This window comes from Mya arenaria, chromosome 4 (assembly GCF_026914265.1).
Source record: "Mya arenaria isolate MELC-2E11 chromosome 4, ASM2691426v1".
NCBI classification, from domain to species: domain Eukaryota; kingdom Metazoa; phylum Mollusca; class Bivalvia; order Myida; family Myidae; genus Mya; species Mya arenaria.
The window spans coordinates 16,740,353-16,766,647 of record NC_069125.1 but is presented as its reverse complement, the minus strand read 5'-3'; the positions used below and the strand labels follow the sequence as shown (position 1 = coordinate 16,766,647).

The 26,295-nt window shown below is 32.6% G+C and overlaps 1 protein-coding gene across 1 annotated transcript in view; it reads left to right on the top strand.

The window, feature by feature from the left end:
* LOC128232269 (G-protein coupled receptor 161-like) overlaps nt 1–25,212 on the top strand; it is a 39,284-nt gene extending 14,072 nt beyond the window's left edge. Inside the window, exon 2 of the mRNA XM_052945737.1 lies at nt 23,337–25,212. Coding sequence (XP_052801697.1) covers nt 23,864–25,168 — 1,305 coding nt within the window. The 5' untranslated portion in view covers nt 23,337–23,863 and the 3' untranslated portion in view covers nt 25,169–25,212. The remainder of the gene's footprint in view (nt 1–23,336) is intronic.
* The last annotated feature ends 1,083 nt before the right edge of the window (nt 25,213–26,295 follow it).

Genomic DNA, 26,295 nt, shown 5'->3' with positions numbered 1-26,295 from the left:
AACCCTGCGTACCAAAAACTTAATACTGTGTGATAAAATGCATTGTTATATGAAATAGTACCCGTTTATAGTTATATGGCACAAACTTGATTGTAAATAAAATCGAAAACAAAACTTTAATGTTGTAATGACTATAGATCGATGTCATGAAATCGTTTACCGAATGCTACGAAAGTAGTGCCATAAGGCTCATTAATATGCTATGACCACAGATGAAATTTGTTTTGCTGACATACACAGTGCCAAGTCATCCTTGAAGGAGACTGGCTTTAAGAGACCAAATATACTATTTATGTTTATCAGTAACAGTTTGCTAGATAAAAAACCCAAAACAACGAGATAGTCGGGTTGAATGATACTGTTATTGTCGGGAATGAACAGTGCGGCAATGGAAATTGCAACCCTGTCAATATCCCCATCGTACCGGCTTGGATGTTGTTGTTTTTTCAATAATCAGTATGTATATTCATTCAATTATCCTAAAGGACCTGAGCATAAACAAGTGTAAACGATATGGACAAGCCTGGAAGTGTCTTGTATTACAGGAAATTGAATAACATGGCGCTTACTAAAATCAAAGGTAAAGAGTACATTTTCAGAAAGCCGTTCAAAAAGTGCAAATGCATGATTGATTATAAATAATGTTAAAATATTAAGGTGCATAGTCATATTACATCGACTCAATGACAAATCAAACCAATCCGAGCCCAATTAAGATCCATACTGTCATAGATTCAATTCTCTTGTCAGCTATTTTAGTCTTAGTTTAAATGGTTTATTATATCTTTCGGTCTAAGATTTGTCAGACATTTCTTTTCTTATACATTAAAAACATTGTTCCGATTAACCTTCCAATAAATGTGCTTTATAGTACATATTAGTCTTTTTCCCATTGTCTCTTTCCAAAATGAATAATCATTATCGAATGATGATCTATGGTTTATGGATCAAGCTAATTAAAAAAAAACTGTAAAAAAAGACAAACGAGGTTTTATTCAAAAGTCGCATACTATGACCTACGACATCTTACCAGTCAGAGAATCTGCCAATGATTACGACGCTTCGTACAAATATGCATATTCAGATAATAGTAGAGGTCCAATACACATTCATGAGACATTTGGTTCCTACGTAAAAAGGTGCCACTAGTTACTTTGTTACCTTCATAATTGCGATAGTTCAGGTGACGCGATAAATCTTACAGAGTTAAGTAGGATTTTCCCAGTGTGACAGCGTTCTTGGTCCTGGAAAAAATACAACTTTGGTCAAGAGACCAACGAATTATGGAAACTTTTGTCCGATCAACGCCTCACAATAGTTTGTGGCTAATTGGTAAATTTTTCCAATACACATAAAACCTACCAACAAAAATCAACATATCATCCCACACTCTTTATATTCTTATAATTTACCCCGTTTTGAGACGGCCGGGCATGTTTTGTAATATAGTTGCCAAACAATACAGTCGACACTGTTTGAAGGCCAAACTGACATTAAACGAAAGAGACACAACGTACATAGCAACATAGTCATACCCCAGACGCATCAACATATAGTTAATGGGTATATGATTTAGACTGCAAATTAAGGATATTGCTATTATCTTGGGATGCACCATTTATTGGTCTTTTGCGTGTTTAAACATATCTTATAATAGTCTTAAGAATTATATTATTGCATCAGTTGCAATGTATTAATATTACATATTGCACAAAGTCGTGTTTTTGTTTGAATTTATTCCAGTAACAGACCGTTCTCATCTCGTTTAGTATAAATAGAAGTTGACAAGTTAGTGTTTCTTGAACTGAAAAAAATATATGGAACAGCAAAATCATTGACACGAGCTTTAAAATATATAAAGGAACACCCGCTGGAAAGGGGCGTATATAATAAAACAATTTAAAAAACAAGTAAAAAACAATCCTGATCAAGTGCAGCTTAAAACTTCTCATGAAACGAATATACTATTAACGGCGGTTTAGAAATGCTTTCGTAACTCTGGATTTTTGCGGAAGTTCTATAGTATGATTATAAACGGTCTAAGGTAAAAAATGCAAATGCGTGCACGTGACTTTTTCGAAAACTATATGTGGCGGTGCACCCCTTTAAAAATCCATACGGAAATATATCAATACAAGAAAAACATTTTGTGCAGTTTCCATTTAAAAAGAAAAGGAAGCGTTGAATTTATTTGAATTCCCTTATTGTTTGTTTTTGTCATCGTTTTCTTTACCAAAAATATATTTTTATCAATATTCATGAGATGTTAAAATCATTTGTAATGATGATAAACAACCCGATTTGAATCTGATTTGCCTGTTTTATACACAAATACTAATTATTATCAAATGAAGAAAAAAACATAAGTCCGTTGATATTTTCAAATTTAAAAAAAAGAAGAAGAACAAGTCTAATCATTTGTTGGCCTTATTATTCGTGTTTTCTGGCTTTATCCAACAAATAAGGTGTCACTTGAAAAAGTGATTAGAATAGTTTGTTTAAAAATACAGGTTGTATTGATCAGTGACTAGTTAAGAAAAACAGCAACATAATGATGCCATCGAGTTGAAATCATTTTTTGACGTACATTGTTTCCGCACCGATTATAATTTAAGACCTTTACTTAAACATTTGAATATAACATGATCAATTTACATGAACTGTCGGTATTTATCTGTTTTTCCCTTTTTTCATTCCTGGCCATGTTTTTAAATGAACTAAATCGCTTAAACAGACAATTAACTCAATTTTGAATGTATATATAAATTATATAATATTTCCTCAAAGCCACCATTGTATATGCATATACGGTCACGTATGCTAGAAGATGTACTCAATAAAATTTCGTTATTACTACCAAAACTCGCATTCTTACTCGCCTCCTGTTCTCCTCATCAATTATTTCTACTCACTTGCACCTATCCATTTTTCTCTCTTCACGCCTACTAAGACTCCCAATTGCCTTTCTCCTCCTCCGACCTCTCTGTTCTCTCCAAATTTCCATTTTGCCTCTCTCCTTTATCTTTTCCGATTCATCCTCGCTCATCTCTCCTCTGTCCTACCCCCTTTTCTTTTTTACCCCTCTCATATTGTTCCTCTCCCCAACAACTCTGTTTTTCGCTCACCCTCTCATCTCCATTGCCTCATCTTTTTCGTCATTTCTTTATACTCTTTTCCTTTCCTGAATCGTGTTTATCTACTTCCCACTCTCTTTTTTTCAATTTATGTTTTTAAAAGTCTTTCCTCATCTCATTTCTTTTTCTGTGATCTCTATATTTTCCAATGCCGTTTCCGTTTCCTTTGATGTCTTAAGCTTTCTTCCTGCTATTGGTATTCATCTTAATTATATGACTAGATTTACTAAGTCACGACGGGCATTCGTTATGTTATGCAACTGAAGCTCGTATTGTTTGAACGCGCAAGATAATTTCATTTAAATTTGTTGTTTTTATCTTCTATCCAAAAACACAATAATACAATTTAATATTCTTTAAAATGAACAAAAACAATAAGAATGATACAGTCTGGTCCTAAGAATTTCATAATTTGTTTTTGCTTTAGCATGACAAATAATAATTAAGACATTCTGATCAAAATCTATTTGGCCTTGATGCATATTCCTGATGTGATTGTTCGCAGTTTTTTTTTCCGCTGCAGGTCTTTCCTAATTGCAAGAAACAGCTCTTCGTAATTATAAACAAACATATACTGTAACAGCTATATCAATGCACGATAATTACATAACAAACACAGACAAGATAACAGTTTCTGCATTTTTGTTGAACAAAATTGTTTTTAAAATATCTCCGTAAGTGAATTGTGGAATGATTCCAGAATTCTCTGCAGTGTTCTCATTAAGTAACCAGACAATTATCTGTTTAGACAATGGCTGTCTACAAAAAAACATAAATAAATTATTTTTCACTTAGGCTTCATGGAGTCAAGAGCAACAAAGCAATTCTCCTTTTTCGAAAGATACATTAAGAACATAACACGTGTTATAAGCCGTTTGTTACAGAGTGTAGCAAAAGTTCGAAAACGTCGTTTTTCTTCAATATCCGGAGCTAAAACATTCTTTTAAGAATTAAATTTATATAACTTATCGTATTTAATTCCTCTTGAGATGAAAAAAGCTAGACATTGTTTAAGAAACTCCTGATTTGTATGTATGACTCCCTGATTGCTGTTTCCATTCGAAAGAACCATTGGTGATTTAAAATGCCAGTATAACGTCTTGAATTGTATGCCTTTATGCATATTTTGTGTGATTGTTTTGCCTGAATACCTTTTAAATTCTTCCGTCGTTGATAACATATTTCACTTTATATAAATTGCATCGTTTAAGTGAAGTTAATTCTCTATCCACAACAACATATTTGTGACAAGAAAGGACAAAAGTTGTTTATTATGTTCTATAATTTGATATGCAAGTACCGAGAACAGCGCTTTGTTAACGTCCCATTGTTCTTATCTAAATGAGGTGAGTCCTTTGATGAGAACATATTTTGTTTCTAAACCATGTGTACGTATGGAATATTGTTTAAGTTTAAGCGAGTGACTATCGTTTGTTTAGAAATAACCAGTGAAATATTCGAGTCAAGCAACGCATTCAATTACATTATTTCTATTCCAATAATATGTATACACAAGTCAATTGACTGGCTGATATGTATAGCCTGGCAATATCAAGATGTTTACCAAGGAAGAAATAGTGTGCGTAATAACAACCTCGTTATTAATTTCCAAAAAAAGGTAGAAATGATCAATCTGTTCTTAGCAAATGTAATTTCTAGAACATAATTAAAACGGTCATATGCACTTAATCTTAATCGTATATCTGTGACTTAATGGCGAAAACAGTTCCACTATATAATGTACTTACTTAAATTGATGTATGAGAGATAACGCCTGGCTTAAACGAGTGACTAGCCAGATTTATCCAGATCGAATAGTGAGAAGTTGTAATGATAAGGTTATTTATTTTATCTTTATTTAGCTAATCAACTTTCAAGACGGCTTTAATTTTGTTTGTTACGTTATTCATTTCGACTGTCAGTGAGTCAAATTGCTAATCATTTTAGAAAAAAATATAAGGTTTACTCTTCGGTAAAACAATAACAAATAAAAGAACAACATTATTCAGATGGGTAATGTAAATAAACACATTGCAAGTGCGAAGTAAATGGTCTACTATGGTTTTGAGTGCTATAAATAATGTCTAGTAGTAGACCAGAAAGGTTTGGTGAATGTATTTTATGAATATGATTCAGACTGCATATGAATGTAAAAGGAATTGGAATTGATAGAGATGACAGAAAAAAGTAGTAAGATTGGGAGAGAGGGTGTGAAAGAGAATTTGATAAAATGATTGTATATTTTCTCTTGACGGACTACATGTAACGAACATTTTACAAAAGTAATGTAGAAATGTTTATTTGGAATTGAATTTTGAAGTATGATTTTTTATGGCGGCTTGTCATCTTGCAGCTTATAATTGTGTTCTGGATGCCTTTGTTTGACTGATGTGGCATTTCATAAAATAATTGAGACTTTATCATACCATAACAATAAACGTATTGTCTTTTGTTCGAAATGTTCTGTGTCAACACAATAATACTTTTTGCTGATATGAGGTATATCACTTTCTTTTATGACTTCTTGAAAAAACATATTGCTTAAGCCGATGGGAAGGGCTGTTGACATTATTGCACTGTCAACTGTGTTTTTAATTTTATAGAATAACATTTAGAGCAGTCTGACAGGAAGAACAAGTTATTGTTTTTCCATAGTTTTAATTAAGCAAGAAGCTGAACCAGCCAGGAAACATCTAGGAATTACAAAGACAAACCGGGCCATGGATTTAATTCGTTTTAAACAGCAATGCATTTCCGAGCTATTCATTATTGTAAAAACAGATTTAAGGTTTTAACACTTTCTGAAAAGTTTTGAAACATAATGATTTAGAAAAAAACACTACAGCAAAAATACATAAGTTGACAACAATGCACTTACCTAGACGGTGTATATTTTATCAGAAAGACTTTTTTTACCTGATGATACTCAATCTTTGTTCATTAAATTGTTCTGACTGGTACATTTTATCGCTTTTATTATTGTATTAGATATATCATTTGTTAAATAGTTCTTTCTAATTTGGTTGTCTGTAGTTTCTTCCGAGATTGTTTTGTCAGTGATAATTGTGTTTTTTTGCGACTGTAGGCATACTAAATTCACGCTGACTTTTTGTGAAATGAACAGAGATGAAGAACTGAATAAAAACAACAAAAACAGTCGTCATTGTAAAATGAATCTAGCAATCTTATTGGCCATTATAAATAAAGTCGGGGAAAATAATAGAAGTATCGAATAATTATCGAATAAGAAATATATATATATTATATCTGTGACGATTTTTCCAGAAAGTTGATGCAGCTGACCGAAAATCAGAGGTCATGGTCACCCAACGCCGTATTGGACATAAATAAATCAACGCGTCTCCGAGTGAAACGTATTCGGTATACTAAAATGTGTGCGAGTTATCTAATTTGTTTCGTTTTTGTTAGATACTGTATTTTATTGCTCTTCAATTCCCTAATTTATCAAAGCAGAACTATTCATTACCGGTCAACTATTAAACCTGGAACAACTTCATGCGTGGTAAATATTCAAATCACTGTATTACCACGGCGAAGTATCTTTTGTAAAGATATCTCTTTTTTTAAAACGAATACAACCTAAGCCAATGCGATGAGCTGTTCCCATTGTCGCACTATTTTTTTCGTTGTAGTTTCTATCAAAATGAGACCACTATTTGTATACAGTTGATATGTTATGTGCTTCTATATGATATCTCTGCCATCTGTTTTATGATTCTTGTCCTGAGAAACTAAATAACTTAGCTAAAAGTGATTGTCCAAACTGCCCATTGAAATAGATTTGAATGTGTCCTCAATTCAGCCCAGTCTAATGACATCAGTTTGTGAGCAATCCCTTAACAGTTAACGACCACTGATAAATAACTCAGGAGTTTGTCTAAATCAATTGATTGACCAGGAAGCTGAAGGTTCAAGTCAGACAGATATATCTTTTAAATACAGGAGGTGTGTAAGGCAGACACAATTTACATTGATGATGCCTGTTATTGACATCAAATCTAAACATAACCAAAGAACTACCAGGAGATAGCTTTATTCATACATATTTTTTTGTCTTAAACGAACAATCGGAGAATCTGTTTCCATGATATTAATTGATATTACAATCATTTTCAATTGCTTATTGCCTTTGTGTATAATTAAAATATCATCTACGTTGGTTATATGCCAGTTCGGCAAAATTGGTTATAAACGCAGGAGGGTAGAACACATGCAAACGATAGCCGGCAAATTCTTACGTGGTATGCAAAACGCCAAATAATGCTGTACAGACATGTGTTTATACGGTTTTGAGCCAGAGATCAGCCTAATCTAAATCCTTCTGCTCATTAACCTCATTTGAATTAAGCAATAACACACAGTAAAACAGCGATGATAAACAAAAACTTTCAAAATCCTGGCATCGGCCAGACTATTATTTTTGGCAGTATGTATGGTAATCTATCTTGTATTTATGCTGGATTGATAATTACAGGATCATATTACGGCTCCAAGACCAGATGCTTAAACACGTGTTTCTGTTTATGCCTATTATACATTTACACATAATAATGCATTGTGAGCTATAGGGACTTTCCCCGAAGCCAAAATAATGTAAAGGCACTGTTTTAAGGCACAAGGCTAAGGCCTAACTGACAATTAAACGAGAAAAACACAAAATACAAAACAGCACAGATAGACCACAGCTGCATATGTTAATTAAGCCATTTTTACATGAGTAGAAATCTATACGCTCTAATATATTGTAAAGACGTTTTAATGTATTTTCAAGTTGATGGAATCATATTCAGAGCAGTTTCTTTCAAGATGGATAGAAAGTTAATGTTTTTTTCTAAAAGTTTAAACTGGAAGCTTACCTATCCTGGAAAAATCTAAGAATACACACGGACCATGAGTTTAATAATTGAACACATCAATGCAAATTCGAGCTGTTTTTATATAGAGAATGCAACGATGTTTTAGCTTAAAACAATGTATCGTAAAACAATAATTAACGAAAATCAGCGCAACACAAAACACATTAGTTGCATTTAAAAGGTAAGCGACATCGATGCACTTACACAGACGATGAATATTTTATAAGGAAGAGTTTCTCGAACTAATAAAATTCAATATTCTGTTGATTGATATCTTCTTACAGCTACATTTTATCGCACAACTAATTATAAAGACATTTTTTGTAAAAAGGTTCTTGTTAATTTGTTTGTTGTAATTTCTTTAGAGAACTACCATTTTTTTCAGTTATTAGTTTTAAATAATAAGGTTATGAAGGCTGACACCTCGAAGTTGGCGTGATATGTCGTTTTCAGAAATCGCCTAGCCACTCTTGCATTAAGCTTTGGTGTTGGACATCGATCACACGCTTAAAACGTGTAAACAAATTATATCTGGATACAACAGCACCTACGTACGCGCACATATAGCGTTTAGCTACCTTTCTAAGGTACATGTTACAGACAAAAGAAACATTGCTAATTTAGGACAATCAAAGAACGTTTATAAAAATACCAGACGACCTTCTGTTTGAGGAAGAGTTAAGAGAAACAAGAGTCCTTCGATGTTTCTTTACTAAAAAACATCAAAGGACGATATTTCAAAAATAGATGATTGATAACTGTTGAAAATAATTTGACCTTTATACCTAAACAAAACAACTATCCACGGTTCATATAACGATTAATAAAGCCGTTTTAGCATATTATTACTAATATATTCACCATTTTTGTTCACTTTCATTATAGAGACGAAGATTTACAAAAAAAAGTCCAAACAAACATTTGATCATTAATTGTAAACACTGGTATATATATATAAGTTTTATATTAAATGTGGTTGTAATCAGGTATATGATGCAATAAAAAACTTTTATCAGTTTGCTTTTAAACGGAAACGAATTCACTGACTGAAAACCATTTACAAGCTTTGCTGTTGAACATTTTGATCTAAATGATAAATATTTTGATTACGAAAAATATTCAAATAAATTTTAAAAGGACAACATGATACAAATTATTTAAGTACTAATATAAAGTATACTAATTTTATATAACGCCGCCAGCATACATACACATTCTACCACAAATGTCTTGGATGTTTTTCTGTTCTATAACCTCAACATTCTCAGACAACTTATTCAAGAGGGAAACTCACGTAAAATGTTAATATCAAAGCCAATAGTAAGTGTGGCATTAACTTCCTGTCCATTAACGCATGGCAAATTGACAAATTGTTTTTTTAAATTTCTTTCCTCAGCATTTTGAATACAAAGGTTTCGAAAATAATTTAGTGAATCTTTGTCTGATTCGATGTAAAGCATCAAGGTTGAATAGTTAGAACTAAATTAAAGGACAAAAAGTAAACAGAAATAAAAATCAATACATTAATAACTAATAAGGTAAAAACCCTAAAGGTACAATGAACTAGTTTCTTTGTTAACGAAATTTGAGAAATAATTGAATTCATCAATGACATATCGTGTTAAGAACTTCTTGAGAATTGTTGTTGAATAGACGTCAGAGATGTTTATGTTGTTTCGTGCTGAAAGGGATTCGGTTCTAGAGACCTTTCATTAAGGTAATTTAGAGATCAGTTTTGTTAATTTATAACCTTTACACTGAATAAAAGCCTTCTGCTGAGTAGGTGAAATGTTTGTCCAACGACCTTTCACTAAATAATGAATATATTTATTTAAAAAAAATCACAAGTCCGTTATCAGCATACAAATATCGAGTTTAGGAATATGAATTATAAATTTGTAAATATAACAATCGTTCGACAACAATTTCTAATTTCATTAATGAATTAATAAAACAATAGACATAACAGGGACGAACTCAGCAGTCAGAAAAGAAAATATCGTAATCAATAACTGTTTGTGTAAGAGCGTTTGCACAGTCATTTATTAAAATACTTTACTTAGGGTTAATCTAGTTTAAGTGATTTCAACAGTACACATACCCAACATTACCCAATACGATTAGAATATTCATGAAACCGAAACCCGACAAAACAACCATTTATTATCAGAACAGTCAAAACAAAAAATACTTGCCAAACACCTACACATTTCGAAATATCTCTTATGTATATAGTTGTTTAATCTGTGTCAAAATTTGAAAGTATGTTACATTCAAAATAAAGCTTGTGCCCGTTCTGTTTATAAGACAAAAAAGCTGAATTCAGAATCGCAAAAGCTAATTGACGTACGAAAATTCTTACGTTTTCATTCAAGCCATGTAATTATTTCCTGGCATCTATATCATGCCTGACGTTAAAGTTATTGTAGGATTTCTTTAGCAAGGCAATCCCACATGTCACAGGAATAAGTGTCCTTGACGGGTCTTGGTCCTGTTGTTAATGTTCACAATGTACAATTCATAAAGGGCTGACATATTTTGTAAAAGCTTGTACTATAAAATCCCCTTTATAAAGGCAGCGCGCAACAGCTTCTATAAATCTAATAAACACATGTCCACGTGCACTCGTTTATTATTTCATTTAATGATACATACAGACTGTTGATCTATTATCAGTATTGATGACAGAAATATTTATGTAAGGGTGACGACATCGGTCTGTATCCATTAACACTTCGAGAGATAATTAATACTGCATTACGAAAGCACTTATCCCAGACATACATTTCGGCAGTGAAAGTATCGCGATAACACTGCAGTTACTTTAAATAGAAGCATTAATGAATTAATACACTGATATTTGTCGTCAGAGGTACGGACCTCTTTATTCACAGGTAAATCACAGAGCAATAATTCTGCGGTTAATTATTTATGTTTAATGTCTACACTTCCAATCACGCGTTTTAGCGTTGCCCTCGCGGGAGAGATTGCGTCATCACGGTAAATCGCGGGTTATTGTAAAAATTCCACGGTAGCCATCGCTGTGGTGCGCGTTATCACCGCGTTCATCTGCTGCTACTGCGTACGACTTCCGAAAACATTCACGCGGTATATCGCCGCGATGCGGCTTACCGCGATATGCATGTATTGCAACAGATACCGTTTGAACAATATAAGATTGTGCATTGTACCGTGCTCGCAGATTGGCTTTTACCCCGATTACGTGAGTAAACACTCTTATCCCACAAACATGATAATTAGGTCGCTGGATTATTGATTATTTGTTGAAACGTTTTTGGATATAAGTTGATTGATACTAAAATATACATGCGAAAGGGCTTTCACGCCTTAAGAAAGAGTTTGCACAATTAGCACTATTCGTTTATCACGCGTCTTTGATAGAAGAGCAAATATTAATGTACAATTGTGTAAGTGTAAAAACTAATAAGACAAATTTGAATTTAGTTTTCATCAGTTATCATTGCCAGGGTGTGGAATCACGTGACTTCAAAGTGTTATCACATGGGTCACCACCTGTCATAACCGACTTAAAAAAACAAGTAGGTGACGTTTATTTCTAAAGATATTTTTTGACAGAAAAGCTATGAAAATATGTCTTGGTCTATAAAAGACTATGCTTTTTTCTGTTTGACCAATTTTTCAGCTTTGCACCGTTCTACAAAATTGTAAGAAAATTCCAAATTAAAATTTTGGCCAAGAATTGCATGATTGAAAGTCAAGCAAATCTAAAATATTTCACACAGGTATAAGCAGAAAATTGCATTTTCTATACTTTGCTTCTGTATTCTGTACCAGATTGTAAACACGGTGTTCAAGAGTGTTATTTAAGTGTAAAATTTAATGAAAAATATTTTTGTCAATGCTTGGTAGTAATTACAGACTTGGTTCTCACTTTCCTTTCGGCAGATTGCTTTCGTTTAACATTGTGTAAATGATTTGGTTACACCGTAAAAAGGAACTGCCTCTTTGTGAATAATTTTTGCATACTCACTTTATGAATTTTTAATATTGGCAAAAGATCAAACGAGAACTAAGAAAATTCTGATAACATTCAGCCCAGAGCAATTCTGGTGACTCAAAGACCACTAAAACTTCGATGAAAGAAATATAAAAAAACACTAATCACTACATAACATTATAGATCAATCATTCATTTAGATAATATCTTTGCAGCTTTTAATGATATCCCTTTTATTTGACCAATTTAGCTTATTTGAAGTCGATGTTACCTGTATAATCAATTTAATGTGACAGTTTATGGCGTCTATTTATTTGCCTTTTCTGTGTAACAGATTGTTTCCCAAAATGTTGCAAAATCCTGTTTTTGAAGTCATGGTCAGATTCAAAATAAAGTTAAACAATGAAAAATCGCATAGGAAAAAGTAAGTATGAACACTCGGAGCAAAGTTTAAAATATCTATAAGAAAATGTTAAACCTTCATATTTTACGGTATGAACATGTATACTAATTCTAAAAACAGATACAATATTTTCCGGCGCTTGCCCGGTATACCTTCTAAATTTATACGTTGTTGTTTATAAATTTGGATATGAGGCTTTTTATGGAAAATATCACTTTTGCACTCAGAATACATTGAAATATTATCAGATAACATTTTTATAATATTTTTATAACATAAAGCATTTGTTTTAAACCAAATACATTATTTATTAAACCGTTAAAAAAACTTATTACAGGCACTATTAATGACCAAAACAATGTTCTTAATATATGCCGTATGTTACAAAACTCTTCAAATTTAAAAATCCCACTGTTTGCTTACATTAAAAGCAAACGAACAGTTTAGATGACCTAAGTTTCCGGCTGGATAATGGACTTCCGGTGCGGGTATCCAGGAATGGATTGGTTGTTCACTGACGATATATGTTGCGCAATTAGAAATCTGTGGCAGTGAGAGGAAATTAGGGTACGAGCACTTTTGATTACTTAAGGTGAAAGGTGGAAATTATTTCGAATTATTTCGAATTTACTTAAACATAGCTTCAAATGCTAGTATTTTTCGGGATGGCTCGTATGAGGTCCGGATTATTGTAAATGTTTTGACCAGGTATTTCTATGACGTAACGAAATAAAAACGTTAAGAAGTGTAATGATGCCAACGAAGTTCTTGTTAAGAGCAATATTGTAATCGAAATATGGAATTCATTTTAAACAGTATCCCTTTTTTAGGTCTGCACATAAGAAAGGATCTGACTTTCATTTACAAAAAATATAACTATTGAAACATATAATCAATGCATAGCTGTACTTTTGTACTTATTTTATATTCATCAAATGTTAAATAAGTTATATAAAGACACTAACAATTATTCAGTATATTTAAAAAAATGAGTTATACAGCCGGATTAACATGACCGTATCCGTAACTTTTAAGGCCTTCATGTACTTAAATCTTGATAGATTATTCGTATTGATTGTTTTTTTAAGTAAATTTAAACTAATATTTTTATTTGTCTATTTTTATGTTGGGCGAGAAATTGAATCCGTATACATCGGAGACTTGAACCTGATTAACAGTTTTCCTCTATAAAGTGAATACATGTGTGATTTTCGCAGAGGGACAGATGTCTTAAGAGAATTTATTATACTACGATTGTGTGCCGTTTGACGTTTAAGTAATAGAATTAACGTAAATGGACAATTTTAACACAAACAAATGTTACAAGTTCAGAAATGCTCTACAATTTTTTTGCAAAAATACGTTTTTTTCATTTATATGTTCAAAATACAAAATATTATTTACAGCCTTACAAACTATTGTTTCGAACTTGATGAACAAATTACGGATTTCATCATTGAATGTTTAGTAAATATTGATAATAAATTCATGTCAAAAACACTGGGTAAGGCACAATTTTGTGCTGATTTCCATAATATTACATCTGTCATGCAATTTCAAAAACGACAGATATGGCAAAAAACCCACATCAACTATGTTTAAGGATTCTCGAACTGGCCATACCTTTTGACGTCACGTCTTTGTAATACGATTAATCAAGACATTTCCAGACAATTTAATAAACTTAAATGAACCGGACCTACTTTTAAGAAAAATAAAAAGAGGTTTACTCGTGTGTTTGTCTGCCCCATACATTGGAGGTTTCGGTTTTAGAAAAATAATGTGAATAAGATTTGCTTTCCACGCTATGTCTCTAAGCTAATGCCAGCTCCAAAATTGAGATGAAGTGAATATGGGTAAACGGACCGTTTTACAGATACTATTATTCCGAAAAGCTGTATATTCTTCCAAATTTAATACAGGATGAAAGCAAAGAAGTTTTAAAAATGAGTTGTTATTGAAGCTTTAGCAAAGGATTCATAGTATGTTAGCATTGACAAACATTTGTTTACGTGAGTTGTTCTAGAAAAGGTTTTTGCTCACGCATACAATTCAAATGCAATTCAAAAGCTTTGTTGCAGGTACAATATTGGTGAGAAGTAAAAAATAAGCAGGATCTGGCTGAACAAATGTCCAAAATACGTATGGCATGTACAACGTTTGTATTGGATACACGACTCGGTGGTTTGTTCTTAACATCTCTTTGCAAGTTAACGTCTAGTAGCTGTTGATGTTATTGTCAAAGAGAAACTGGAAATTAAGCTGAAAAAAATCAAGAGGTGCATTGACATTTGACAAAATGTTAAACAACAGTGAAGTGCAACGTATTAAGTCATACAATTAATATCAATTAAATCACCCTTTAGTTCACAATGCAGATAAAACACAGCTAACAGTTTAAACCTATTTTTTAGCTCAATTGGGGCGTTATGGAAGCTGATAGCTTATCGAGTCACTCTAAGGTCCGTTTCCTAGAAACCAGTAATTGAGCCCATTTTGAGAGGTCATGAGAAAATACCCCTGGTGGGAATCGAACCGTATGCCTTTTTAGGTGGATATATACAATAGTTTTCATTATTTGCATCGAAAATGTAATTAAAGACTTCTGCCCTTAATTTTTGTACAGAATGCTATTATGTTGAAATTAGCTTCAAGATGAAGCAACAATGTGTTTCGCGAGATCTATAAGGTGGACCATGTCCTAGTCATAAAAATACCGTGAAACATATATTTTCTTCATTTTATGTTCACCAAAAAAGTATGGTGCATGTGCATCGTAAAATATGAGATAAGTATGTAATACATTAATGTGCAAAAAACCGGTTTAACTACGTATATTAGTGTGCAGAAACATTAATTAAACAATTTTCTCTTAAACAAGGTGTTGTTGTAAAATTAGTTTTTTTTATAAAATTGCATTCGGAGCACCTCGGCCATTTTCCTTCTTAAACAACCTCGGATGTGTAAGGACGGTTAACAATGTCAGAATTCTTTACATTTAACAATGCTGCAAGTAGATCACGTAGTAAAATCAATTTGACAGTTACATCTAAGGACTTTACTCTTAGGAAAATGAATTATTTTTGCAATACTACACTTCACTGGGAATCCATTTGAACTTAGTAATATACGTTAAGACACTTCAATTAATATAATTACTATTTAAAAAATACGAACTTCTACTAATGTACCGGCAAACATCCGAGGCTGTTTCTGATGAAAAGTAGTCGAGGAGTTCCGATTGATATTAGAGACCAGAAATTGTTTATTACTGGAATCATACAGAATGAAATTGTTTAATTTCAATAAAGAGTATAACGGAAAGCTGTTAACAAACACACGTTGTTAAACTTGGTGAAGTGAGACATTTTGAGCGTGTTACACTATTGTAAGTGACGAGCACACCATCGACGTTTTAAGGTGCAACGGCCCTGTAATAGCATTGACTGAGTCTTAATTTGCTTTTAAGATTTTTCGGTGTCACACCCTACTTCTTTAGGGGAGTTCGGAAGTGCGTTAAACATTATCCTTCGAGATCTTTGAATATAATGTAGACAATATAGACTGTCAAATCCAGACACTATTACCTATTTGTTTGGATGCAATTTGAGCTTCCAAAGGACCTATTTAAAAATACCTGTATATATTTATATTATATAAATATGACTAGGCGAACAGTTTAACAATGTTCACCTATTGTTCTTTTTCTGTCACGGTGTCGACAGAGATATATCAGTATTGTAGATAGATAGATAAATTTATATAGATTTATTTCGGCAATGAGTGCATTACATGGACAATCAAAATGTACTGTAAATATAAAAATATTACATACATGCAAATATGACTGGTTCATGCCTTGCATACCAGCACCAAGGATAACTCCAAAAAGGTCACAGAGAACCCTTATTTCCATTGAAGACCTTAATGTCGGTTGCATGACATAGAGAGACATTTTTAACTTACATACAAATCAATTAAGACTACACATGTATATAATCATATTGCTTTAAATAAGTATTACAGTAAGTATATTGTTCGTATTTTATCACAAGCATACCATAACTTACATTCAAAGCATATCACAGAAAAATATCACAATTTATTTTATGCACATTTAATAAAATTAAAATGATTATTATAAGAATTACATAATAAGATTTAATACAATTATGCACTTGCACGCACTATTTAAAAAATGAACAAATCACAATGCTAAATATCAAGCATGTGACGCTTAACAGCAACCTTACAATTTGCTAAATGAACAATTTGGGTGATACTTGCAGGCAATTTGTTCCAAAGACTACAACCGAAGTAACAGAATGACTTTAATCCAAAACCTATAACCTTTGGAACAGCATAGGCACCTTTTTCTTGTACTATAAGAGTGAATTTTGTATTGAGATGTAAAGTGTTCTCCCATATAACCTGGAGCCATTTTGTATTTTGTTGAAAAACAATAGGGGTACGTTCGACAAAGGCTTTTATACTTTAGTTCATTGACCTTACGGACCTCTGATTACTGGCCTTTTCTTTTAGAGTATGTCTAGCACTTTCTTGGAAACAAAATGGACATCGTTGGTGGACACAATTTCCGACCGGATACGACATATCCGGTATGGGTGTTAGCGTGGGCTTTTTCTGCACGCTTTCCGATGAATAATAAAGTTTCCAGTTTAAAAATAGATCCCATGCAATGTTCTGATTGCCTGATTGTGTGCATAACCAATAAAGCGCCAAAATAGATTTAACAAATGGGAGTCAGAGCATCCATAAACTAGTTTAAATCTCAAATGACATTTGTAGATCACAAATTGTATTGATAAAGTTGTGATGATTCATGTGTAGTCTCCTCTATTGTTAAATTGTTGTGTGTCTCTCGTTCATTATCCGTAAAGCCTTAACCTTATGCTATGGTCTCCAGCTTCCATAGTATTGCTGAAAAAACATACATCAATCCAAAATACGTAGGAATGCTACACCATTTAACATTTTGAGTATCCAACAGTCAATTGCGTTTCACAATGCTATGAAATCCATATATAACCTTATAATTGTCAAATGATGTACACTTTTGGACGGGATTTATGTGTAGTAGAAGATGCATTGTCCAATGCTAATTGATTGATTAATTGATTGATAGTAAAACAACCGAGCAAGATGTTATTAATAGTATGGTTTCTGATTTTTTGTTGTCCCCACTGACCTTAAAGGGGAACAATAAATTTTGATGCACATTTACTTATTTTTAACTTTAACGCATTAGTTAACTCATTTGACTTTAAACATCAAAAGCAATATAAGCATATGTTTTTTTCCCAATTAATAGCTATATAGCCACAACTGATTCAGTTAAAACGTCCTTAAATATATCTTATCAACGCAAATTGTATGCTTATTTTAGTTTTGATCATTAAAGTCAAAAGAGTTAAATATAACTATGCATTAGCATTGGTATTTCTTTTGCGTCAACCTATATTGTGCCTCTTTAATCACGTGTTAGATTGATTCCATTGTCTGTCTTCTGTTTTGTGACATATCAATGTTCCAAGCGACGCTTTATTGGTATAATAGCATAATATTGCGTTGGTGATTTTGTATGCGGCTTTCAAAGTGGGTCTTAGATTGCAACCGACTTTCAAACAAAACAACCTAAAACAAACGTGCACTGGGCAATGTCCTCGAGTAAACATCATAGATACTCCTTAAATATTGCATTAAGGCATTAAACTTAACGTATTCAGGATATGTGAGTCTATGGATTTGGATATAATATATTGTTTTTTGTATACATAATTGCATTTATAGTTTCCAATAAAAAACAGTTTATTTATTTCAACTAAAATGAAAAGAATTGCTGAGAAATAAATTCATATCGCCTACGCACATTCCTGATAGTGTAGACAATATTGTAAATGCATTATTACACCACAGCCAATACAAATATTAAATAAGCTGATTCCTGATCCTTGTTTAAGCAATAAAATCGTTTATTAATGAACAAAAATACCTCAATTTTCTTGAAAATGCCATGCTCTTGTGGTAATCAAACTTAAGTAATGTTAATAAATATGTTTTTATGTTTCCGAAATAACTGTTCAATTGTTTTTATGATTCTACGTATGGTAAACATGAAAACAATTTCGAGTTAGGAACGCAATTTCTTTCAGACAGAGTTTTGAGATAAAATATAATAAATAAAACCATATCTCTGATTAAGAATTACAAAACAGATGGCAAAGACGTTGAAAATGACAGTTAAAAACTTACAATCTAATAATGTTCCAATGACAATGTAGAAGTCTCAAATTCTATAAGAATCTTGTTTTTTAATTCTATACAAGGAATACATTAGAAAATCCTGAACATTCTAAACAAATGCTAAAACAAACATTCTAAAAGTATGATAGGGGAAAAGCATAGTTTTAAATGGGTATAGGACACCTAGAAATGAAACAAGATTATTTAACTATGGAGTAATGAATCGAAAATGCATATACATATACATGAAACAATATTATTTTCTCTACTTAAATTTAATATTTACTGTAATTAATCAAGAAACCAAGAACAGACAAGTCAGAAAATGCGCACGAGTTAAAATTGGAGTTAATGCAAACTGAAAGTGTTTGTACATGAATGGAACTATTTCATATCTAAATTTTGTGCTCCCTTACTACCGAAGATTATTTAAGGCACACAAAAACATAAAGAGTATTGGGCTGAAAAAGTGCTGGTGTTTACAACTTGAAATAACAGGATTTAGTACAAGTATACTTATGAACAATGGGCGGGTGGGAGAAGATAGAAGCTGGAACAATTTTTATTAGGCACTCTGCGTTTGCATTGAACATTGTCTTGCGGAACAACTCGGCCATTTTCCGTCCAAAAAATGTTCGGATGTATGCCGATACATCGGAAATGTAGTTCGTAAAATTTCAAATAATAATAAAATTAAATGTAGTGTTTTAACGTGTACTAGGTATTACTAAGTTTAAATTGATTGCCAGTAAAGTGTATTCTTGCATACATAATTCATATTCCCAAGAGTAAAATCATTAATTTTACCGCTTTATTTCAATTACTACGCGATCTACTTGCAGCCTAGTTAAATGTAATGATTTCTGACTTTGTAAACCGTCATAATACATCCGAGGTGGTTTTCGATGGTAAATGGCCAAAGTGTTCCGTTTGGGAAATTGTTTGGCTTAGTGTACAGTTTCAGGTAATGTGCGCAATACAGGTTACGGAACAATATTTATCCGGCACTCTGCGTACGCTTGGAAAATTGTATGGCTTAGTGCACTGTTTCCGATCCTGTGCGCGATACAGGTTACTATTTAGTTACAAACGTGTGTCTCTGGCGGTTTACGAGAACGATATAAAATACAAGAACATACATATAAATGAATTTATAATTTCTACGTATTATAAATTATGATTTCATAAGTACGCTTTCCTATATCAGAAGTTCATTTATAGGACAACAATTATTATAAAGAATCCTGGATTAAAAAGGGCTGGCGTAGATTGACCTGCCGGTTTTACGTTAATGAATTACATGGTTATAGTCTAATAATTCTAAGTCCTAATTATACTTTGATTAATTATCGACCATTGAGGTTTCAATCTCCAATAATCAAAGTAAAGATTGAATCCAAATCCCTACAGAAGAACTCGGTACAGTAGATTGAAGGTACATTAGTATATGAAATTAATTTGTTTTATCTATTTATATGACAAATCCACAGTGTTCATTGTGAGTAGCAATGATGTTATCAAAATTCAATTATCCTTAGTGAAAAATAAGAAAAAAAAATGCTTAAGAATCATGATGTTCTTACATTCGCGTTTAATGGTTTATTCGGACAATTTTTTACACCCGGAATAATACAGTTTTACTTAGGAGTGTCTTTATCCCCCCCCCCCCGAAAACAAACAATGCTTCAAAACCATGCGCATAATGGCCGCGTAAGGATTGGGTATGCGTATGCTTAAGCTATTCAGAAGCTCTAGAGAGAAAATGGGAAAACGAATTGTCAGTTCGTCATTTTTTAAACAGCTGTCAATTTCGTGCTTAAATCATGCTGGGTTTAAGTAAACATGTACCCATGCACAACGGATCATATTGCATTTACTTTTGTTGCATAACACGGCTACTTGAAAAAAAAAATGCCATAGTCGATTTTGTCCGGCTGAATAAATTTCCGAGACCCATATATAAAGTTCTGTTTACATATGAAAATAAGCACGTGTTATATGACCGTTGGGATATAACCCTACTACAACAATACAACATATGGAAATTTTTATTTTTATTTAAAAAATTCTGTTAGTTTTCATTACATAAATGGTATCGAGTTTATAACACTATTTAGAGAAGTTGTATTAAACTATATCGATCGCATACTTCTATGAAGATTAAGCAATAACAGTGTTATGTAAACGAAACCTTTGCACTGTAAATCTACTTAATTTTTTATTTTGTTTTTGTAAGGATAAAGCCATGTAATTAAGCGCTCAAAGCATTGCACTTCTAAGAACATTAGAGCATCGATCTCAGAAGCCAATTAACCTGAACCCAATCAAATGTTTCCCCATTGATTTAACTATTACCAAGCCATGGTTATGTAGCCAGCTATTATATATCAAAGCGACAATCATAGTTAAGATATGTCCTACGCTTCCTGCTGAATTCATATTAGTCCAAAAGCAACAACTGGGTTAATGGGAACATATTAGTTGACATTATTATGGAATCAATCATTTTTCCCCTGTTACTGTACATTGTCAAATCACAACCGCGGGAAACATGTGGAATAAGGCACGGTGAGAAATGCATAAAATATAAACTGCCACCAATGAACAATCATTGCTTGTCACAATCGGAACACATAGGTCATTGTCTATAGGCCATAACCACTGATGTTTTAGCAGTAGTTCGCAACAATTAGTAATAATCACATTAGTTTATTGTATCTGTTAGTTTCGCAGATTTATGCAGGTTTTTCATCATATTTTTGTCATATCTCAATAAATGCATTTCTTGAACATCTCTTTTAAATATCCTTGTAAAAATATGCGATTCTCTATGTCCATTTAGTGATAAATACCATAAATAAACTGCCATGGAAACAAGATAAAATTTAGTGTCTGAAACGTAAATGCAGACATAATAATGACATAAATACCCGCTGTTAAAACAGGAAAAATCCTAAAAGTCTCAAGTTATCACTAAACTTTACGCATACAAATTAAAAAGTTCGTACCTTATCATTTAATATTGATGTTAAGAAATTCAAGCAGCACTCAGTTTTTTATGAATATTTAACATTTTGTATGGAAATGAAACAAGGAAATCAAAAATACTTGTCATCTCTCTCAATTTAGGCTCAAACTAAACTTTGAAATTTCAAACCTTTTAGTTCTAAGAATATGTTTTAAAAACAGAAAGAAAGAATATTCACTGATTTGATGCACTTCGTTTGGTATTCTAGAGGTTACAAACAACAATCACATTTATTTATTTAAGATAACGATTTCTGTTAAACTAAATCTAACAAACAGATGAAGTTAGAGGCGTAGAGTTTGGCATTTCGTCTTGTTACAGGTTAACAATCTACCCATGACGGAACTCCCCGACTTCAGTTTGTTTATATATTTTGAGGTGAAGGAATCGTATGTTGTTTTTGAAAACGATTCTCATATTGTTGTATGAATAATTAAGAATTCTAAGAGTAAAGTCCTAAGTGTTAACTGCTTAATTAAAATTACTTCGTGATCCACTTGCAGCGTAGTTTAAAGTAAATAATTCTGACATTGTAAACCGTCAATGTTGTTTTCGATGGAAAATGACCGCGGTATTCTGATTGTGTTTGACCATCGCTATATTTACTCGAATATTGTCAGATAGAAAATAATGCGGACTTGAATTATGATGAGATTGAGGAATAAACAACATTAGTATCTAAAACTACTGGTACTGATTGCAGTTGGAGTATAAATATAAATATAACTAACCCCCTTAAGAATGATACATAAGTCCTGGGTAGCATTGCCAGAGTGCGTGATTAAATTGTTGAAATAACATCTTGTTTTTCGTCGCATTTATAGAAAATGCATTAAAACCACTATATATAACTATAAAATGATTTTGCACGAAACAAACGCCGTTTCCAAATATGTTTTTGAGTTAATTTGACTTGTAATGCTACACTTTTGGTGAGTTTTTCTTAAAAATCAGAATTCCTTTAAAGTCGAGAAAATCCTTACTTGATGTATTATGTAGTATTTAAATTGTTATTCAAGACAACCACCCTAACAGTGCGAGGAAATCGAAAATTGCACGTTGCTCTTAAAGTAGAACATTTCCGGAAATATGCACTTAAATAATACTTTACTGTTTTCAAAGCGGTGGTTTTATAACGTTCCTAGAGTTTCACATGAATGTTCTTAAACAAAATAAAGAGTACCAAAAAGAAGCAACCGAGTGGCCTTAACCCAATTAGACGTAATTTCTATCTGTAAGAAGGGGTGCGTCAAAGTATATAAATATCATCATAGTACTAAGTTCTGCCGTAAACATTAGATCAGGGCCTTGCTGGCTGTTGAATAATCGATTCTAGAGTAAACTTACAGTTTTCAATGGATATTGGCATGAACAACATGTTAATTTTGTTATGCAAGTCGGAAACCCCAGCATCTATTGAAAACGCAATTTCAATATTTGTACTTGATATATTTGTGCTTTTCCCTAAATATTCGAAGTGTTAATAATTAAAAAAAATATGTTAGTTTCAGATAATTTATTCAATGAAACTAACATTATGACGATAAATATAAATTATTATAGAAAGATTTCATAAATAATCCACCCATTCTTTTACTTTCTCCACATTATAGAAAAACCCAACTCTACATTGTTCATTGTCTTTTTCCAGACTTATGAAGACGGTGTGCAGAATGGCTGCTACTAAACATACTTTGTCGGTGCTAGTATCGGAAAACTTGCCTTAAATGTAGAACCTCCTCCTTGGTATATATTGGGAATATTTTCCGAAACCAGCAGTATTGCTAACAGCCTGAGATGCTGACTCTAGACAAACTGGATTAAAAACAAACGTCGGGAGTAGACAGTTATTGGAAACGTAAGGAGCAGGATTCTAGTAAGAAAGCTGGTGTGAATTGATGAAGAAATCTCGGTTAAGAGGATATTGAACGATCCCGTAATAATGGAGTTTAAATTTGTTTGAAATGTGTGACACAGTTTTTTCGATATAAATATATAACAAAGAAAGAAATGACAAAACTAAAAGGAATATCTTCACAAACGTTTTATAAAGTTCTTACAAAGGAAATGCATTTTTCTTGATTAACAAGAAGTGGATTATAGTTTCTATGACATTGTAAGTGAAGTGTCAAATTGGTGTAGAATTTTGCATAAGTATTTGATATTAAACATATTTCAATGTTCAGGAAAGTAATGCAACTGAATGAAAGCACGAGGAACTTGTCCGATTCTGTAGTTGAAAATGAGGATATTTTCAGCGTTGGACGGCTTCGTATACCGAACGTCGTTATAATGGCAATCGGTTTGTTTTGCATATTTATCATGAGTTTTGTCGGAAATATTTCTGTGTTTGTGATATTCTACAAGCGGCCCGTGCTTTTGACCATTTCTAATAGGTTTATAGTAAACCTGTCAGTTTGCAACATTCTTCAGACCGTTGCCGTAATGCCTTTCGTGTTAACATCGCTTATTTCTCAAGAGTGGTGGTTCGGGTCAGTTTGGTGCCAAGCCTCGGGTTTTGGGATGAACCTGATATTTACTGCAAGTACATTTACATTGGTGCTTATTGCCATAGATCGGTATTTGGCTGTTGCAAAACCATTACATTACTCAATGACAATGACAAGCAAACGGGCGTCCGTAATGATAGCTTCAGTTTGGATTTCGGCCATTTTGTGTTCACTGCCACCACTGGTTGGATGGAACAGCTATGAATTTCAGCGAAACAAAATTGCGTGTATGACAGCTTCATATAGTAAACATCAAGGAGATCGGTCTTACAGCATTTTCCTTGTTACAGTGTGCTTTATTCTGCCTTCATGCATTATCATGTGTGCATATTGTGTTATTTTCAAAGCGGCGAAAGTAAGCAGCGAAAAGGTTCGGCGGAACAGTACAATAGCATCTGGTATTAATGATTTCCCCGAGTTATCTCTTAGAGGGGGTCGTCGCAACAGCTCTGTGCAAAGTTTGATGCATATGCTAAGCTGCAGCAACAAAACCGGGTCAGTTCTCTGGAGACGCGATGACAGAAAAGCCGCTGTGACTAGTTTTATCGTTTTATTTACATTTATTTTATGTTGGTTGTTATACTTTATTATCATTATTCTCGAATGCCTTTTAAAAGATCCAGACACTATTGACCCCGTCGTAAAGACCCTGTCAGTGGTACTTGCCCTATCAAGTTGCGCAATAAATCCACTAGTTTATGTGTTCCGCTGTAAGCTTCAGAGAGTTGAATTGAAAAGCATTTTGGGTTTTAAACAGAACAGTTTCAATAGGGATATGTCTAATGGAAATCAAAATGGGTCAAGAAGACCAAGCTATAAGCTGAACTGCATCCGACAATCGCCTTGCTTATCACGGGAAGGTAGTCAAGAATCAGAGGTCATTGAAATTCTTCACCACGTCAATACAGCCGCGACATTAACCTCAATGATAATTCCTGAAGAGGAAGAAAAATTGCCAGTGACACAAACATAAATGGATATTAATATTGGTTGTATTTATTGTTTGTACCTTTACAAGGCCGCTGTGACTATGTGTTTTGTTTCTATTAGTTTGTTATTTAAATGTTACTTACTTCAAACGTTAAATTTGTTACATTTATCTTCATTGCCTTTTAACGTTTTGTATATATTAAAAATACATTTACTATATAATGTTATTATAGATTTTCTTAGCTCAGCAGTTAAGAAACATAAATTTTGAGAATTTAATTAAAAAAAACATATGTGATAAAAAGCAGCATCCCCTTGTTAAATTGTACAATTAACTTATCTCCGTTTAACATGCTCCTATAAATATTATCTTTAAACTACGCTCTAACAACTTGGTAGATTTAATGACTTCGTAAATATATCCAGTGTTCAAATCGCAAACTGACTAGTGCTGGTATTGTAAACTTGGTAGTTTTTAATGAAAAAGGAAACTATTTAATCTACAACAAACCGCAAAATGAAAAGGGAAAACGCAACTTTCCCTTTTCAGCATGGTAACATTTTTATTCAACAGAAACCCTTTGTAATGTTCTCAAAGCATTTCTGTAGGATAAGAAATATTTTTGGGAATATTACCAAACACTTCATAGTATGGTATTGAAGAGTTATAGTGTGGTTTTCAACATTTCTGGTAATATTCTCAAAAGAATACATAGTATGCCAGGTTTTCTGGGAATATTACCAATTTGATCTTGAAAATTTGGCAACATTACCAAAACATTTTGAAAATATTTCCAAACACTTTGTAGTATAGTATTGAAAGTTGTGGTGGGGATTTCAACATTTGTGGGAACATTCCCAAAATAATCGATACTATGCCGAGAGATTTTCTAAAATATTCTTCAACTATGAAAAGTCACAAATATTTGGTAATATTCCCCAAAAAAATGATGAACATTTTCTGCTAGGATTCTGAATATAATGTCCAGGTTTTCTGGGAATATTACCAATTTGATCTTGAAAAGTTGGTAACATTACCAAAACATTTTGAAAATATTTCGAAACACTTTGTAGAATAGTATTGAAAGTTGTGGTGGGTGTTTTAACATTTTTGGGAACATTCCCAAAATAATCCATACTATGCCGAGAGATTTTCTAAAATATTCTTCA